The sequence below is a fragment of the Mus musculus genome, chromosome 11 (assembly GCF_000001635.26).
Source record: "Mus musculus strain C57BL/6J chromosome 11, GRCm38.p6 C57BL/6J".
In the NCBI taxonomy this organism is placed as follows: domain Eukaryota; kingdom Metazoa; phylum Chordata; class Mammalia; order Rodentia; family Muridae; genus Mus; species Mus musculus.
This window is the reverse complement of record NC_000077.6, coordinates 79,587,521-79,605,497: the sequence shown is the minus strand read 5'-3', so window position 1 is coordinate 79,605,497 and position 17,977 is coordinate 79,587,521. Positions and strand designations below refer to the sequence as shown.

Sequence of the window (17,977 nt, the reverse complement as noted above, 5' to 3'; positions counted from 1 at the left end):
GCCTTAGGTCTTCCAGGTCAGGAGAGAGGCAAGCGTTCAGACGTGGGCCCTCTGGGCTGAGGGCACAGGCCAGTTCTAAATCCCAGCGCAGATCTGCTCAGCCTGGCAGCCAGCAGGGAACCTCTGGAACCTGAGTGTTCAGTTCCCAGTAAATCCTACGGAATCCTCCCCCTGGGAAGGAACCGGGCTGAGCAGCGCTAGACTCTGCCAGGCAGGGAGTGGCAGGGATGGCCTTTGCTGAGGGCCCTGTCTGTGAACACACTCAAGTTCTCTGAGCCAACTCCAGGGCAGTTAGGGGCAGGGAAGGGGAACGGTCCCAGAATCCAACAGAAAAGCAGAGGGGCCGTGTCATCACCCGCACCTCTACCCCAGGGCAGACTCCATCCTCTGGAGATGTGGTAGCTCACCTACTACCAGCCCCGCCCACCACAGCAAGCTCCCTAAAGTGAGGTCCCCAGAGTCACAGTAATGATAATAATGGCACAATAACAACGGACAACAGGAGCAGCTGCTCTGAGCCCGGTACTCCTAAGAGCATTACCAGAATCATTCCAGACATACTCCACAAGCCTATGGAGTAGCTGCTATTCTTAGGCCTATTTTTACTAAGGAGAAATGGTTACCCTCAGCTTGTTAGGAAGTGAGGAAGTCAGAACTCACCAGAGCTCGGTCTCTTCTGCACTCTACCAGTGCTTTGATCTGCTCTAAAACTGCTGTGCTGAGCAGTGGTATCACCACCGTCACCACCATCAACCTGGGTCATACGGCCAGCACGGCAACAGTGGAAACAAGGCCACAGTGTCCCGTCCCCAGGGGCCAGAGTCCTAACCACCTCATCCCAGGGTACCATCTCTTCTGAGTGTGCCTAAGGTCACAGTGTCCACAATGATAGTTCCCAGAACAAGGAGCTTCAGACACACCACTTTGTCCTGTGCCAAGCACTTGCCCTCACTCTTCCAGTCACAGGCACAGTAATGCCCCCCCCCGTACCCCCACTGGGCAACCCACCTCACAGACAAGGCCAAAAAGTGGGTTCTGCCCAATGCCAACCGGCGGGCAAACCTGGACTACGTCTGTGAGAGCCGTAGGCAGGAGTATGTTCAGCGAACCTTTTTTTTTTAAAGATTTATTTTATTTATATGAGTACACTGTAGCTGTTATCAGACACACCAGAAGAGGGTATCAGATCCCATTACAGATGGTCGTGAGCCACCATGTGGTTGCTGAGAATTGAACTCAGGACCTCTGGGAGAGCAATGAACTTCTTGCTCTACAATAAAACCAAAGAAGATCAGGGCTGAGACGCCAGCTGCTAATGCGATGTAATGTAATGTAATGGTGGTATGCTACAGTCAATGCATTAAAAAATAACTATGTGTGTGTGTGCACACACGCACACTTGACTATGTGTGTGTAGGTCAGAGGACAACTCTCTCCTGCCACCTTGAACAATCCAAGGATCAAATTTGGGTTGTAAGACCTGTGCCACACAAGTGTCCCTACCTGCTGAGCCATCTCTCAGGCTCACCCCTTTACATGTGATAAGAAAAGTCCCGATTCTGGCAGCCCCACTGAACCTTACACCTACTGGCTCTACCAGCAGTCCAGACCACTGCAGAGCTCAGGGAGCTACCTGGGCTGCACAGCGGCTCTGGATGCCCAAGGCCAACTCTGAACCCAAGGCTAATAATTAATAATGCCTTGCCAGCAAAGGCCAGCATCCACTGGTCCATTCTTTGCACTTCTGTCCAGGTTGTCTTGTTTGTGGGCTGGAGTCTCACTAGATCCGTAACCAAGACTCCTGACTTACTATTGCCCGGCCTCTTCCTTCTACATCAGCCCCTAACCCACAGCAGCCCATGTTCAGACTCCAGGATCCATCATCTCCTGCCCAACACAGCCTGCCATTCAGGCGGCAGTGCCCAGCTATCTGCCCTAACCTGGCCTGCTCGCCTGATTCTGCATGAGGCCATGTGGCCAATGTCCCAACATGCCCCTCTCCTTTTCCCACAAGGACACATCTCCCATGCTCATTCTATCTCACACCTCAGACAGAAAAGCAATAATTACCTTTGAAGAGGACAGACTTACCTAGAAAAATCCATGGAAATCAGCTAGAAAATTACTAGAATAAGTGAATTCATGCTAGTGGTCAAATAAAGATACATTGACAAAAATAAATTGTATTCCTATATGCTGCTAACATGTAGCTTTAAAAAGTAATGGGGGCTGGAGAGATGGCTCAGTGGTTAAGAGCACTGACTGCTCTTCCAGAGGTCCTGAGTTCAATTCCCAGCAACCACATGGTGGCTCACAACCATCTGTAATGGGATCTGATGCCCTCTTCTTCTGTGTCTGAAGACAGCAATAGTGTACTCATCATACATGAAATAAATAAATCAATCTTTTTTTTTTTTTTTTTTTTTGGTTTTTCCCAGAAAAGGTTTCTCTGTGTAGCCCTGGCTGTCCTGGAACTCACTCTGTAGACCAGGCTGGCCTCAAACTCAGAAATCTGCCTGCCTCTGCCTCCCAAGAGCTGGGATTAAAGATGTATGCCACCACTGTCCGGCCATAAATAAATCTTTTTTAAAAAGTTTAAAAATAATAATAATGGGGCCAGGTGTGATGACATATGCCTTTAATCCTAGCATTTATTTGATAGTTAGGCTGATCTCTGTGAGTTTGAAGCCAGGAAGGCTATGTAGTAAGATCTTCCAGAGGTAGTGAGTTCAATTCCCAGCACCCACATGGTGGTTCACAACTGTCTGTAACTCCCACGGGATTGGGTGCCCTCTTCTGAACATTATCAGTATTGTGGATAGACATGCAGGTAAAATACCCATACACATAAAAAGAAAAAAAAATTTAAAAATAAGTAAAGAGTGAAAAACGTACTTTATTCTTAGTGGTAACAGAGCACATTCAACACTTAACATTAATTTAGCATAGTTTTAAGATCCTAATTTTTTAATGATTTATTTATTTATTTTTATTTCATCTGCATTGGTGTTTTGCCTGCATATATATCTGTATGAAGGTGTCAGGTCCCCTGGAACTGGAGTTATAGACAGTTGTAAGCTGTCATGTGATTGCTGGCAGTTGAACCCAGGTCCCCTGGAAGAACTCTTAACTGCTGAGCCATCTCCCCAGCCCCATAAGATGCTACTTTTTAGTACTTTGTTCTCATGAGGAAGACTGGATATACAGTAAGGGCTGTCTAAGTTAGTGGGTTGAATACAATATTTATTAAAGACCTTGAGACAGTGCTATTTACTTTGAAATCTATTTATGAAACCAGGAGTGTGGTGTACACCTATAATCTCAGCAATTAGGAGGCTAAGGCAGGAGAATTATGAGTTCATGGTCAGCCTGGATGACACAGCTTGACTTTATCTATAAATAGATATAAATTCTGTAAGTGTTAGAGAATGTCAGAGCTCTATCTCCCCATCCGTCCATCCATCCATCCACCTACCCATCCATCCATCTATCCACCCATCCATCCACCCACCCACCCACCCATCCACCTACCCATCCATCCATCTACCTATCCATCCATCTACCTATCCATTCATCTATCCATCCATCCATCCATCCATCATATCCACCACCCACCCATCTCATCCATCCTATCCATCCCATCCATTCACCCATCCATCCATCTATCCATCCATTCATCTATCCACCCATCCATTTCATCCATCCATCATATCCACCATCCACCCATCCCATCCATCCCATCTATCCATCCATCCATCCATCCATCCACCCACCCACACACCCACCCACCCATCCATCCATCCATCCACCCATCCATCCATCCATCCACCAATCCATCTACTCATCCACCCATCCCATCCATCCACCTATCCCATCCATCCTATCCATCCCATCCATCCATCCATCCACCCACCCATCCATCCATCCACCAATCCCATCCATCCACCCATCCCATCCATCCACCAATCCATCCATCCATCCTTGTGGTGCTGGGGATCACACCCCCAGTGTCACACAGGCTAGGCAAACACACTACTACTGAGATACAACCCCAGCCTCAGGGAGTTCTTTGACAGGGGCTGGTGAGGGGCTGACTCTGTGGCTCAGTTGGTAGAGTGTTACCTAGCATGTAAAAGCCCTGGTTCAGCCCCTAGCACCTGAGCAGAGCCCGTGGCACATCTCAGTGATACCCACACCTGGGAGGTATAGAAAGGAACACTGGAAGCAGAGTCATCCTTGGCTGCAGTTTGAGGCCAGCCTGGGGTCACATGAGACCCTGTCTCAAACAAAACAATAACAAAAAGCAAGGCAGTGATGGACCAGGATATGGATCTGTGGTAAAGGCTGTGGGTTCCATCCTTAGCACCAAAATAAATAAATAAAATTTTATATCAAATGTCAACATGTTTCAATTCTATACTAAAACAAACCAAAAGAAACCTTTAAGCATCAAAAAGGATAGTGACCTGGATTATAGCCTATGGGAAAGGGAGGAATCCATGAACTGGGGGGGGGGGGGGACCTAGAAGATGGGGTGGGGACAGCTCAATACTAGACCAAGTTCTCAGCAATGTATGCATGCACACATACAGGCATGCACACACAGACACATATAGTAACAACAGCCACAGCAGTAGTTACAAATGAAAATGTAGGGCTGAGGGCCTAGCTCGGTGTCACTGTGCCTAGCATGCTGAAGCCCTAGGTTATATCCTGACCGTTGAGAGCAGGAGAAAGAATGTAGCTGGCAGTGTGCATTTGGGGCCCGGGCTCTGAGACACCCACACCATAGTCCAGTTTGGTCCAGTCCTCTGGCTAGCAGTCATGTCCACAGAACAGTGAGCAGGGACAAAGGAGGCCCAGCCTAGTGGGAACAGCTCAGGAGTCTTCCCTTAGGGCTTCGGTTCCAGACACAGGACCCTTCCACCCTCTGGGGAGTGCTGCACCCAGGGACTCCATCCCGCCAGGGTCCAGGCTCATCAGGTTACACCAGCAAAAGGGATCACTGTGAGAGGGGAGGGGTCCAGTTAGACAAGAGAACTGTGCTCCAACCCTCTGCTCCTTTGCGAGGTGGCTACAGCAAATAACTATGCATATGTCAGGAGTGGGTTCCAATATTCTCACTAAACCGAAATGCTGAGAATGGAGGAAGTAGGCTAATTAGCTTGATTGGCTCATTCCACAGTACACTTATGTAGTGAAGCGTCATGCTGTACGCCATCCCCGTTCCCAACTACAAATCACACACACGCATGCGCATGCACACATGCACAATGTAAAAATGCCCCCCACCCCAGGTTTCTCTCCTAGCCTTCCTGCCCACATTAGGGAGCTAAGCAGAGGAATGCCCTGTTCTTCTGTGGCTCTGTAGCCACCAGTGTGACATGGGGCAGGCTCTAGAAAAGGCCTATGGAAAAAAATAAATGGACATCTCACCCATTCAAACACAGCCAGTGCACAGAGTTAACTGTCACTTGTAGGACCCAGCAGGCACTGCAGTGAGCACCCCACTGCAGCAAGGGGGCCAGAGCAGTGATTTCTTGGGATCCTGTAGTGGGGGGGGGCGGGGGGGGGGGGAGATGCCTGCAGCCAGTGCCTCTCCCCCCTGAAGGCAGGGCCCTTTGGCCAGAGCTGAGATGCAGGTGGGATAAACAGAACAGGCTGCTAGCAGAGAGCAAGCCATGAGAAAGCAGAGGTGCTGAGGAGCCCGAGAACACATTCTCTGGCCTACTTAACAGAACAGGGTGTGGTTACTGGCAGCCTCTTCCACCCCAAGCATCAAATCCTCCAGCCTCTGGGCCTTCCACAGAGGCCGGCTGTCTTCCCAGAACACTTAGGTTGCTGCTGGGCTCCAAAAGGGCTCACAGATCACAACCCAATTCCGCTTAGTCCTGCTTCCAACCAGGCCACTCCAGGCTCAAAAAGCCAGGTAAGCCTTCTGCTGTGGTTTCCCCATCCCTGGCCTCTGAGAGCCTGAGACCCCAGATCTTGCAGGCAGCAAGGAGGCAGCTTTGGAACCAGCGGGACCTGTGTTCATGGGTCCTGCACAAGTCACTTCAGCCCTTGGAACCTCTGTTTGCTGGAGGATGAATGGAGAAAGACAAAGGCCAGTGACAAATGGTTCTGTCTGTCCCTTATTCTTCCTGTTCAAAAAACCACCAGTGGAGGTGAGAAGAACTCTCTTCTTGCACAAGAGAGCCTGCAGTGGAAAGTACCACGCAGAAAGCGACAGCGGCATCTGGGACTGAGGGACGTTAGAGACACCTCCATGGTCCAGGGCACTCTGGGAAGGGTATGGTAAGTCTATGCTAGCCTTCCAAAAAAATCGCCTTGACTGCTACTTTATGAATCCTTTTTGAAAAGATTATTATAAAATTTTGAATCAGGGGCTGGAGAGATGGCTCAGCAGTTAAGAGCACTGACTGCTCTTCCAGAGGTCCTGGGTTCAACTCCCAGCAACCACATGGTGGCTCACAGCCATCTGTAATGGGATCCAATGCCCTCTTCTGGTGTCCGAAGAGAGCAATTTTGTGTGTGTGTGTGTGTGTGTGTGTATGTGTTTATATATATATAAATCTTTAAAAAAAATTAAGTCTGGCAGAAGTGGTGCATGCCTTTATTCCCAGCAATCAGGAGGCAGAGGCAGGTGGATCTCTCTGAGTTGGAGACCAGCCTGGTCTATAGAGTTGCAGGACAGCTAGGGTTATATCTTGTCTTGAAAAAAATAAACAAACAATTCCAAAAATCATCTGGGCTGGAATTAAGAGCATAGATTGCTCTTCCAGAGGACCTGGGTCAGTTCCCAGTGCCCACATGGCAGCCACAACTGGCGTCCAGAAGAGGATGCCAGATCCCCAGGAGTTGGAGTTACAGCTGGCCGTGAGCTGGCATGTGAGTGCTGGGAACCAAACCCAAGCCTTCTGCAAGAGCAGCCACACTAAGCTGTCCCTTCAGCCACGTGAGCTCTACCTTTATAGAGAAGTGGGCAGACCCATCCCTCCTAATGAGCTCCTTTAAGAAGAAGCCAGGCTGCAACTCCTTTCAAGATGACCCCAGACCTTTCTACAGGCAACAGCCTGCAGAACTGAGAAATTATAAAAATAGTTCATGCCAGCTGGGACAGCACGTACTGGGATGTGCTGTCCTTCTAAACACAAGAACCAGACAGTCCTGCTTCATTCCTCTGGTCACCATCTGCCCCTGTTTCGGCCTCAGTCCTCACTCTCCAAGCCCTTCCTGTGACTTTAACTACGCACAGCCACTTGGCATCCTGTGACAATGAGGTCCCACTCCTGAGTCTGTACGTGGCCATATGCACCGTAGAAGCAAAGACTGCATTAGTGGGTGGGTGAATGGACAGGCAGATGACTAAAGAACGGTGGGTGTACTGGACAGTTTTATGTCAACTTCACATAGCTAAAGTCATCTGAGAGGAGGGAAGTTCAATTAAGAAAAAGCTTCTGGGATGGAGATGGCTCAGCAGTTAATAGCACTGGCTGCTCTTCCAGAGGACCTAGGTTCGATTCCCAGCAACCACATGACAGCACACAATTGTCTGTAACTCCAGTTTCAGGGGATCTGACACCCTCACACTGAATATACGTGCAGGCAAAACACCAATGCACATAAAAATAAATAAATAAATAAATAAACTGAAACAAGTAGTTTTTAAAAAGTGAAAGAAAATGCCTCCATAAAATCAGGCTGTACGCAAGCCTGCAGGGAATTTCGGGACATTTTCTTAATTAGTGATTGATGTGAGAGGGCCCAGCACACTGTGGGTGGTGGTCCTAGGTTCTAGGAGAAAGCAGGCTAAGTAAGCCACTAAGAGCAAGCTAGTAAGCAGTATCCCTTTGTGGTCTCTGCCTCAGCTCCTGCCTCCAGGTTCCTGCCGTGCTTGAGTTTCTGCCCTGACTTCCTTCAAGGATGAACAGCGGTGTGGAAGTGTGAGCCAACTAAACCCTTTCCTCCTCAAGATGCTTCGGTCATGGTGTCTCATTACAGCGATAGAAACCCTAACTAAACATACAGTGAATGAGGAGTGGAGGAAGACATTGCTGACAGGCGGTTCAGTGGACGGATGGATCTGCAAAGTAGAAGCTGGATACGGGAGGTGACAGGTGAGTGGGTGATGGAAGAGTGGCTGGACGAATGGATTCCCCAGTGAGTGGGCAGATGGATGAATGGGCAGACAGTAGGATGGAGTGCTAGAATACAGCCTCAGGTCATGACATCAAAGAGACTCAAGAGTTTTGCCTAGACGGGATGGCCTGGCTTTGGAAGTGGCGAGTCTCCAATTCCCTGTAGGATTATTCTAGAAAGACACAGGCACTGAATGGAAGGTCTCATGGAGAAGCCTCACCTCCCCTCACCCCCGCCACCCCTCCCCACCTTCAGGCTTGGGTTTTGTGTATAGGAGCCTTGTTGTTGCCTAGTCTGGGTGCTGACTTTAGCCTGGGACCCTCTTGGGGACAATGCTCACTACAGGTCACAGGAACAGCCTCTAAAGAACTCTGTCACTCTTCTCTGAGTTGTGTGGCTTAAGCTAGGAGCACTATGATGTGGGCTGGACTTTGGACAGGAGTCCAAAGGGAAGAAGAGACCTTCTCACTGCGATAAGATGGCCTATGGCTACCTGGAGGCCTGCTGGACAGGTTTTGGGGATTTGATTTCTTCTGCTACCTTGTCCCTGAGGACACAGAGGCTGTAAGTAATGGATTTTAGCAGAGTCCCTAAGGGTGACAACTTGTAAGCTGCCAGCCAGACATTCTAACTCCTCCTTCCCTCTCTCCCCTCCCTCCCCTTCTCCTTCCTTCCTTCCTTCCTTCCTTCCTTCCTTCCTTCCTTCCTTCCCTCTCTCCCCCTCCCTCATTGCCCTCCCTCCCATTCTTCCCTCTTGCTCCTTCTTTCCTTCCCTCTGTCCATCCCCCTCCCTGACTGTCTCTTTCTTCCTCTTCTCTCTTTCTCCTTTCTCCCCTCCCTCCCTCTCTCCCTTCCTCCCTCCCTCCCTCCCTCCCTCCCTCCCTCCCTCCCTCCCTCCCTCCCTCCCCTGTCTCTGTTTCTGTCTCTTTGTTTCTTTCCCTACCCCACCCCAATAGGGTCTCTCCACACAGCCCTGGCTTTTCTAGGTAGATCAGGTTGGTCTTGAACTCACAGAGATCCACTTGCCTCTGCCTGCCAAGTGCTGGGATTAAAGGAATGCACCACTATGTCTGGCTGTCAGTCTCTTGCAACCATGGCTCTAGCCCCATTCAGGAGAGCTTAGGCTCACAGCCCCGCTATTTCCCAGCCCTGGCCCTTAACAGGGACACAAGAGACAGAGGGAAACAGGCTTCACGCTAGAAACATGCTGAGAGTAATGGAGGAGACAGCCTTCACAATTACTCTGTAGAGTTGGGTGCAGCCACAGGCCTGAACCCCAGCATTCAGGATGTATAAGCAGGAGAATCAGGAGTTCAAGGTCGTGCTTGCTACACAGTGAGTTGGAGGTTAGCCTAGGTTAAGTACAACCATATGAAAAATAAAGCAAAGCATAGCAACAACAAAAACCAAAAGGAAGATGACCACTCTATGAAAATATGAGGCGTTACAATCTTGCTTGCTGGGACTGGGAGTGGGGATGCCTGCAGCATGTTTTCAGGCCGCTGCTTGCTGCACCCTGCCTAGGCTCTGCTCTGCTCAGCTCTCAAGCCCAGACAGCTTTCAAGGTTTCGGGTTTCCTTGTCTACTCAACCCGGTAGGACTGCTTGGAGTAGGAAGGAAGAAGCCAGAGCCAAAACTATACCCCTCCTACCACACCCCATATAAAGGCCTGGGGAATACCAGTGCTTCTGCTGAGAGGGTCTCTGCGTGAGTGCCAGGGGCACCGGGTCCTCGGGGAACAAGCCCTAACTCTGCATTTCCTTCCCAGACAGTATGCCCAACATGCTCTTCCAGAGCACTGGAGCTCTGACCCAAGGAAGGAGGAGCAGCTGCGAGTCCCAGCGCGGGGCTGCCCGATCGTTCTCTCACGACCACGTAGGGATAATCACACCGTAGCTATGGGCAGGGGAGAAGCATCTGGTGGCATTCTAGGGTGGCATTTGTCAGCTTCCTTCACTGTCAGGCTACCTTTTCCCTCTTCTTCCACCAGACTCTGAGGAAGTCTTAAAGTAACTTGTACTTAAGGGATGGGGAGACAGGCTTCTCCTCCGTGGAATTATCTCATACAAATTACATATGTATTCATCTTAAATATGGAATGTTTCATGAATTTGCTTATCATCCTTGCACAGGGGCCGTGTTAATCTTCTCTGTATAGTTACAATTTTAATACATGTACTGCCAAAGCTAGCTTGCTTTATTTATTTATTTATTTATTTAGAGTCAGGGTCTTGTATATCCCCAGCTGGCCTCAAACTCCTTTTGTAACTAAAGATGGCATTAAATTTCTTTTCTTTGTGATGTGGGGACACACAAGTGCCACTGTGTGCACGTGGAGTTCAGAGGACAGCTTCCAGGAGTAAGGTCTCAGGGAGACTGACCAGGCTTTTGTAGCAAGCTTGTCTCTACTGGGCCATCTTCCAGGCTCCAACCCTGAACTTCTGATCCTTCTGTCTCTACCTCCCAAGAGCCTCTACAGGTGTGTGATGCTGTGTCTGCCTCTAAAATTCAGTGTGTTTGTTTGTTTTTATTAGCCTGTATTAATATGCATAATAATGGGATTCACTATGACATTTTTGTGCAGGTATGGAATGTATGCTGATCACTTTCAACCTCCACTAACCTCTCCCGCCCTCCTCCCACTAACACTCCCCTTCTCAGCCAACCACCTCTCTCCCCTTTCATGTCCTCACCCCCACCCCCTTCCTCATCAGAATGACTCCACTAGGGATGCTTACAGGAACATGGGTGAGAGATTTTATTTACAGAAGCATGGCCACCTCGCCAGCAGCTACATCATTAAAGAAAATGACTCTTCCTCCCCCCCCCCCCCAGCAACCATTAACTGCCTGTAGGCTCTAGAGAGGGGCAAGACCTCATAAGCCCCTCCCCCATGGCTACTATTAACTGCCTATATAAATGTACATGGAGGGCTAAGGCCTTGTGGGTCCCTCCCCACACCATGACAGGATTTTGACGGGCTCAATGGTGTATAGCAATATCCATTTCTTAAATTTTTTGTTGTTGTTGTTGTTGTTTTGGGTTTTTTTTTGGGGGGGAGGTTGTTTTTTGTTTTGTTTTGTTTTGGCGACAGGGTTTCTCTGAATATCCCTGGCTGTCCTGGAACTCACTTTGTAGACCAGGCTGGCCTCGAACTCAGAAATCCACCTGTCTCTGCCTCCCAAGTGCTGGGATTAAAGGCATGCACCACTACCGCCTGGCAAATGTTTTAATTTAAAAAAAAAAATGTAGTTTTGAGCATCAAATCCAGGGTTCCTACGTGCTAGGAAAATAGGCTAGCACTCCCTCCATCCCCAGCCCCTGGGTTTCTCCTGTATGGGGGATTTTTGCATTACTAATTCATCAACTCCTTAGACTCTCAAGGCTATTTCAGTCTCTAAGACCTACTGCATCTGATCCCAGGCTCCGTGGTATACCAGGGCAGTTGGTAAAATGTAGAGGTTGAGTCTCATGTCTAACGAGTGGTTGGTTATTGTCTGGAACACCAGTGGGCTGGGGAGTCAATGTCACCGCAGATGTGTAAACAAACAACAGAAACACTCTGAGCCACAGCACTTGTGAAAGTGCTATAAGGAGCAGTGCTCTGGTGTGTGTGTGAGCAGAACAGCTGCAGACCCTGTCCGTGGTCCTGCCCTGCATCCTCCTCCCTCAGCCCCTGGCTTCCCACATGGACAGCACCAGCTGCTGCAGTCAGCACCGTGGGTCAGAACGGAGGGTCTCGCGGGAAGACAAGATCAAACTGAGTAGGAACAAGGGAAGCACCACCGGTTTAGATTTAAGAAACAAATGAGAGACAATCGGCCTGACCTCGTTAACAAGTCAGGATACTGGAGGGGGCCGTGCCAGGGTCACATGGAACAGGTGCGCAGCACAGCTTAAAACAAAACAAAAAACATCAGAAGTGGACATTTTGGGGCCAAATAGAGACACGTGGAACAGGTCTGCACAGTACATTTGATGATAGCTTATATAAGGTCAAATATGAGGATCATTTTTCTCTCTCTCTCTCTCTCTCTCTCTCTCTCTTTGTGTGTGTGTGTTGTGTGTGTGTGCACTAGGTTAGAATACATGGTGCAGTATGATCTCATTTCATGGAGAACGCTACATACAAGCACAGGAGCAGCTTGTGAAGGAGGTGACCAGAGTGTCACCTCCCTGGGGGACAGAAATATAACGGATCTATTTTTGACTGTCCACATTTGCAACCTGCTGTAGTCACAGAAACTCCTGCTACGACTCGTGGATTTAGGAAAGCACAAGAACCGCTGGCCGGCCCCAGGGTAGAGGAGCTCTGCCTAGGCAGAAGTTTTCCAAACACATCTCCAGAGGTTCTAGTAGCCAGAAACTTGGTAAGAGTGGAGAGTGTGTAGGACCACTGAAAAGGTAGCCCCCACCCCATGAGTGTGTATTGATCAGGTCCAGGCCCACTAATGCTAAGAAAACAGTCTGACAATTCACCAGCAGCCTCTGTAGGAATCTAGCTCCTGGTAGTTGGCTTGGAAACGGTTTGGAGCTTCAGACAGGGGTGAAAGGGTGGCAAGGGACAAGGGTAGAGGAGTGATGTTTTCAAAGGTTTATAGGCTACAGTGCAGAAGGGAAACCCAGGTAGGTTCCTGTGCAGAACCACAATGACCCAGTGACAAGCTGGTTGGTGTCTGGAATGCGGAGGGAAGAGGATCTAAGGATGGGAGGTGTTTGTCCAGCCTAGGAATACTATTAAACGGCTCCAGCCAGCCCTCTGCCAGAGGCCCCAGTGGGGGCCATCCCCATGCCTGAGGTTTTCTGATTCTGGATCCCAGGTTTCCGCCCAAAGCAAGGAGAATTCTCCACACCAGCAGCCTGTAGCCTCCTGGGCTGCTCAGCCTGCTCAGGTAGAAGGTATTGGCCAAGAAGTGGGACGCTGGCATCCTCTGTAGAAGAAAGGCTGAGGTAGCAGCAGGAGATGCTCCCGAGCAAACCAGAGAGGAGATAAAGGACTTTAAGGAGAACTGCAGTAGTAAGCTGTCTGAGACTGGGGACCAGAGTCCTCACACCTGACACCTGCCTCCCTCCTCCACCTCCTGCTCTCGGGGATTTCCAGGTTCTGGCGAGTGCCCAGCCACCTAGAAAGGGGTTGTCATCACCTCCCACTTGCCATCCAGTACAGCAGTTGAAACCAAGGCCCAGAGGGTCTCAGATGACCTTAGAAACCCAAAGTTCAACCAGGTCTTTTGAATCCAGAGACGCTCAACACTGCAGGGTTTCATTAACACGGTGTCCTGCCCTTCTCTCAGACACGGATACTAGCCCCTGTGAGGATGGCAGGAGGACACTAGCCCAACGCATAGGTATTCGTTACACACTGGCAGTTCAGACCCTGCCATTTCACATTGGCTGACAGTACCCACAATTCTGCTCTCTGCCACCCATGCGGCCCAACACCAACACCAGAGGCTCAGCTAACCACTCCCGGCTTGGTCCTGCTTGGCCCTCTGCAGCCAGCACAGTCTGCTGCCAGCTAGGCCTGCCCATTTAGCTTGAGTGGAAGGTCACCAGGAACTGGACCAGAATCCAGGGTGGCCCGGAGCAGACATCCCTTCTTTTCTAGGTTGGGTAGGTACAGCTAAGGACCAGAGACTGCAGAACATCCCTGCTTATCCCTGTCACCCGTAGGCCTGGCACGGTGCACACATAGCCCTGTGACTTGGTTGTGTGTGGGAGGGGGTGCTCAGAGACTGGATTTTAAGGGCACCTCTTCCCCTCCCCAAACATCAAGGGGGATTGGAGACAGACCAGGGGGAACGGCAGGTGGGCCGGCCGGCCACCGCGGGCATGCCATGTGATCCACAGAGAGGCCCGGAATGTGACTGCGCGGGGTCCCTGCGGTTTCCCCGGCCCGGGGACGCGCCCGAGCTCCTTACCTCCTCTCCTTGCCCGAAGCGCAGGCCGAGCGCCGCGACGCGCTCCACGCGTAGAAAGCCGTCGGGGTCGCGGCCGCACACCTCGAACACTTCGCGCAGGCGGCGCACGGAGCGCAGCAGAGCCGCGGGGGCGCCCGCCCAGCCCGCGCCACCCGCCATCCGCGCCGCCGGCAGCTAGCCCAAGCCCCGCGCTGCCGCCTTCGCCATCGCGCTCGCACCGCCCGGGTCTGCGGCGCGCAGCCTCCGCCCGCGGCGGCCGCTCGTGTCAGCCGCTCGTGTCTGCCGCGCGCCGCGGGCCCGCGTGGGGGCGGGGCGGGGCGGGGCTGCAGACAAAAGGACCCGAGCCTCCCCAGGCTCCGCCCCTCCTAGACCTGAGCTGGAGTTGGGGGGTGGGGGGTGGTTGGAACTCAGCGCGGCCCGTGCACCCCGCGGCTAGCCAGTGTGCACCGGCCGCGTCCTTTGTCAGCGCTGGGTGTTGCAGGTGTTCCTTGCCTAGTATTCGATTGCTGCTTTCGCTTCCCTGGAAGCGGAGACCCCTGAGAAGCCGTTCCGCTTGTTGAAGGAAAGGGATGGGCGCAGTGTGGAGGAGCAGGGAACCTTAGAATGGTGGCGGGTGGAGGGGACTAGAAGTGGTGGTGGGAGGAAGTGTCTTCCATTAGGCTTAGTGTCAACAGGGCCCAGAAACACCGGTGGCTTGGGAACCCGTAGCTCCTGTCCTCTCTTATTTTGCTGGCAGCCTCTCAGAGCTCGGGACTCCATCCTGGGTGTGGACGACCCAACCAATTTTGCCTTCTCCTAGTGAAGTTCAACTGAGCAGAGGTCAAGCCTAGTCTCCCGTCTACCCATCAACCTTGTTCAGCACAACAGACCACTTAGGAGTGGTTGCGCCCAACTCAAGCACAGACCTTGCCTGAGCCCCCAGATATGCGCAGGCTTCTTCCTCAGTCTGTCTCACCTCAGTTCTGAGCCCTTCTTCCAAATCCCCATGCATTTCTAAAACTTTGCTAGGGTGTGCATGGTGGGAAACTCTAAGGGTTATGCTATGTCTTAGTGTCCTCATGTTTTTGATCTCTGGTCAAGTGTGAGCCCAGAGCAATTCAGTGGTGTGAACAGGGAGTGCAGGGGACTTGTACCCAGTTTGGCACAAGGACCACACAGGGCCTCCCTCTCTGAGCCTCCAATTCCATTCTGGTCTTCAGGATGAGTCTTAAATATGGATGTCCTGAGTGGCGACTGCTTAGTCTCCCCTGGAGTCAGGACTCCAAGGGTGAGCCAGGCTGTCCCCCCATTTGATGCTTTACTCTTCCAGAGGTCCAATCTCCCTGGGAAGAAAGCCTTGTGGCTTTAAGGATCAGAGTCTACCGTGTTCATGGAGTCAACCACTAGAGAGGGGAGGTGTACCGTCCTGAAAAGTGATTTTTGTTTTTGTTTTTGTTTTTCTTTTCTTGGTAGGTGGATGCCTCTCTGTGAGGTACTAACACATGAATGAATGAATGAATGAATGAATGAATGATAAATGGAAAGCAGGTTGCAGCTGGGGCCTGCCCCCTGGTGGGAGCTGCAAAAATGTCTCTCAGAGCCCACCCTGGTAACACAACCTGGAAAGCAAGAGACCTTCCTTGCTCACCTCAACTGCTCTACGTGAGGCCTCAGATCGATCACAGGGGAACCAAGCCCAAAGCCCAAGACCACATCCCAAGCTCTCCAAAGGCAGATTGGAAACAAATTCCAAAGCTATCCCGTATCAGACTCCTGGGACAATTCTGAACTCTGTCTGCCATTTCTCCAGAGCAGAGGTTACAAGCCTTGGCATCAGGACCGCCTCCTGCCTCTCGGAAATACCTTAGTTCCCTCCTGCCTCCAGGCCTGGGGTGACTGGCTCTGCGCCTTGTCTCTTCCAACTCCTGTGGCCCATTTGCTCGATTGCAGATTCTGTGGAGGTGGCGCCTCCTATAGGAAGTCTCCTTCTTGTTGGCTGCTCCTCCGTGCTCCAGAGCAAGGATCCTAATGCAACCTCGCGAATGAAGGAAGGGTCAGAGACAAGCTCAATGACAGGAGGGGGCTTCCTGACCATGGGTAGAACCGACAAGAGCCCTTCAGCCACAGTCCAGGAAGCTGAAGGGGTCGGAGAGAGACCATTTGCAGGGGCGCGATCCTGCCAACGCATGCATTTGACCTCCTGACTTCCAGAACTGAGAGGGATCACATTTGCGTTGCTTAAGCCACCAGGCTTTGGGTAGTTTGTGGTAAGCCCAACAGCACGTATGTGCGCTGTTGGTCCTAGGTCATGTTGGCAGCTGAGCCGGGCAAAGGTCTGATGCTCTTTCAGCTGCGTGATGCTCTGGGTCAGTCTTCCTGTCTGAAGCAGGGGTCGTACGTAGTCTCTGCTTTGCAGAGATCTCGTAGGATTCAATGTGAGCTTGTGTGCCATGTGTCTTGCCCAATGTCTGGCGCATAGTGGCCTATCCGTGTATCAGTATAGACTCAGAGCTAGTCTACAGGGAATGTATTGCTGAGGTGGAATCTCATGGAGCCCAGGTTGGACTCTGACTTGCTACGAAGCCACGATGATCTTGATCCTTCTGATCCTCCTGCCTCCAACCCCCTCCCCTGCAAGGGCTAGGATTACAGGCCTGAGCCATCCCGCATGGTTTATTCAGCATTGACGATGCAACCCAGGGCATCGTGTATTTTTCTCCACCAACTGCGCTCCAGCTCCAGCCCTAAAGGGCTGTATTTCTTCCTCTGTAGTCCATCCACCGGCCTCACCATCCAGGCTGCCCAGAAATGGGGCAGAACTCGCAGGTTCTTCCTGATCCCCCTGCTGATGCTATTTCTCAAGTCATGAATAATTATCACTCTGGAGGGGAGAAGGTGGTAAATTATTCTCCTCCTTCACCTGTCTCAGAATGCGCCTCAGCGGCAGAGTGTGGAGCGCTCACACACTTCCCATCATGCAGCGCGCCCTGGGGGTGATGGAGTCTGGTTGGCCTGGGCTACACTAGTGTGGTCCGGTGTCATAAAACTTCATTCTTCCTTGTCTGCCAGAGCGTGGGTGAGGAGGGCTGTCCACCCAGAGCCTCTCCAACTCTCAGAAGCAGGATAATGGTGGCTGACATTCCTTCCAGGATTCTTTTTGTTACTTTTAATTTTTCAATTTATTCTTTTTTAAAAATTTATTCATTTTATATAGGGGAGTACACTGTCACTGCCTTCAGACACACCAGAAGAGGGCTTTGGATCCCATTACAGATGGTTGTGAGCCACCATGTGGTTGCTGGGTATTGAACTCAGGACCTCTGGAAGAGCAGTCAGTGCTCTTAACTGCTGAGCCATCTCCCCACCCCCTTTTTAATTTATTTTATGTGTACAGGTGTTTGGCTTGAATGTATGTCTCTGCATGATGTACATACAGTACTCAAGGAGGCTACAAGAGAGCATCGAATCTCTTGGGACAGGAGTTACAAGTGGTTGTAAGCTGCCATGTGGGTGCTGTGAGTCAAACCTTGGTCCTCTGAAAAAGCAGCCAGTGTTCTTTACCACTGAGCCATCTCTCCAGCTTCCTGTTACTTACCATCATCATCACCATCACCATCATCATCACCATCATCATCACCATCACCATCATCATCATCATCATCACCATCGTCATCATCATCTATTCAAGACAGGTTGTTCTCAGTTTGTCACACTCAGCCCTCCATGCAGAGCTCATCAGTAGACACTCACAGCTGGCACAGGCTGTTCCTCTCCATGGGTCGTCCCCACTTCCCCATCCCTGGGTCACATTATCCAAGAGGCCCCCCTGAGGCAGCTGTGCTCACTCCTCTGCTGGCTCAGAGGTCACCTGGTCCTTCCTTCGGAAGCATTGTCATGGCTAGTGGTAAGGCCCTGCCCATCCACTCCCCTTGCTC

At 51.0% G+C, this 17,977-nt stretch overlaps 1 protein-coding gene and 1 non-coding gene across 3 annotated transcripts in view; both read right to left on the bottom strand.

Moving 5' to 3' along the window:
• The window catches only part of Rab11fip4 (RAB11 family interacting protein 4 (class II)), a 106,996-nt gene extending 92,519 nt beyond the window's left edge, over positions 1–14,477 (bottom strand). The window contains exon 1 of one of the 2 annotated variants that reach the window (XM_006533403.2): positions 14,064–14,477. In XM_006533403.2, the coding sequence (XP_006533466.1) occupies positions 14,064–14,222 (159 nt within the window). In that variant the 5' untranslated portion in view covers positions 14,223–14,477. The remainder of the gene's footprint in view (positions 1–14,063) is intronic. The other variant, NM_175543.3, reaches the window with a different exon arrangement.
• Gm23293 lies at positions 10,230–10,334 on the bottom strand. The gene has a single exon (XR_003949882.1). It is a non-coding gene; the product is annotated as a U6 spliceosomal RNA (small nuclear RNA).
• Positions 14,478–17,977: the final 3,500 nt, after the last annotated feature.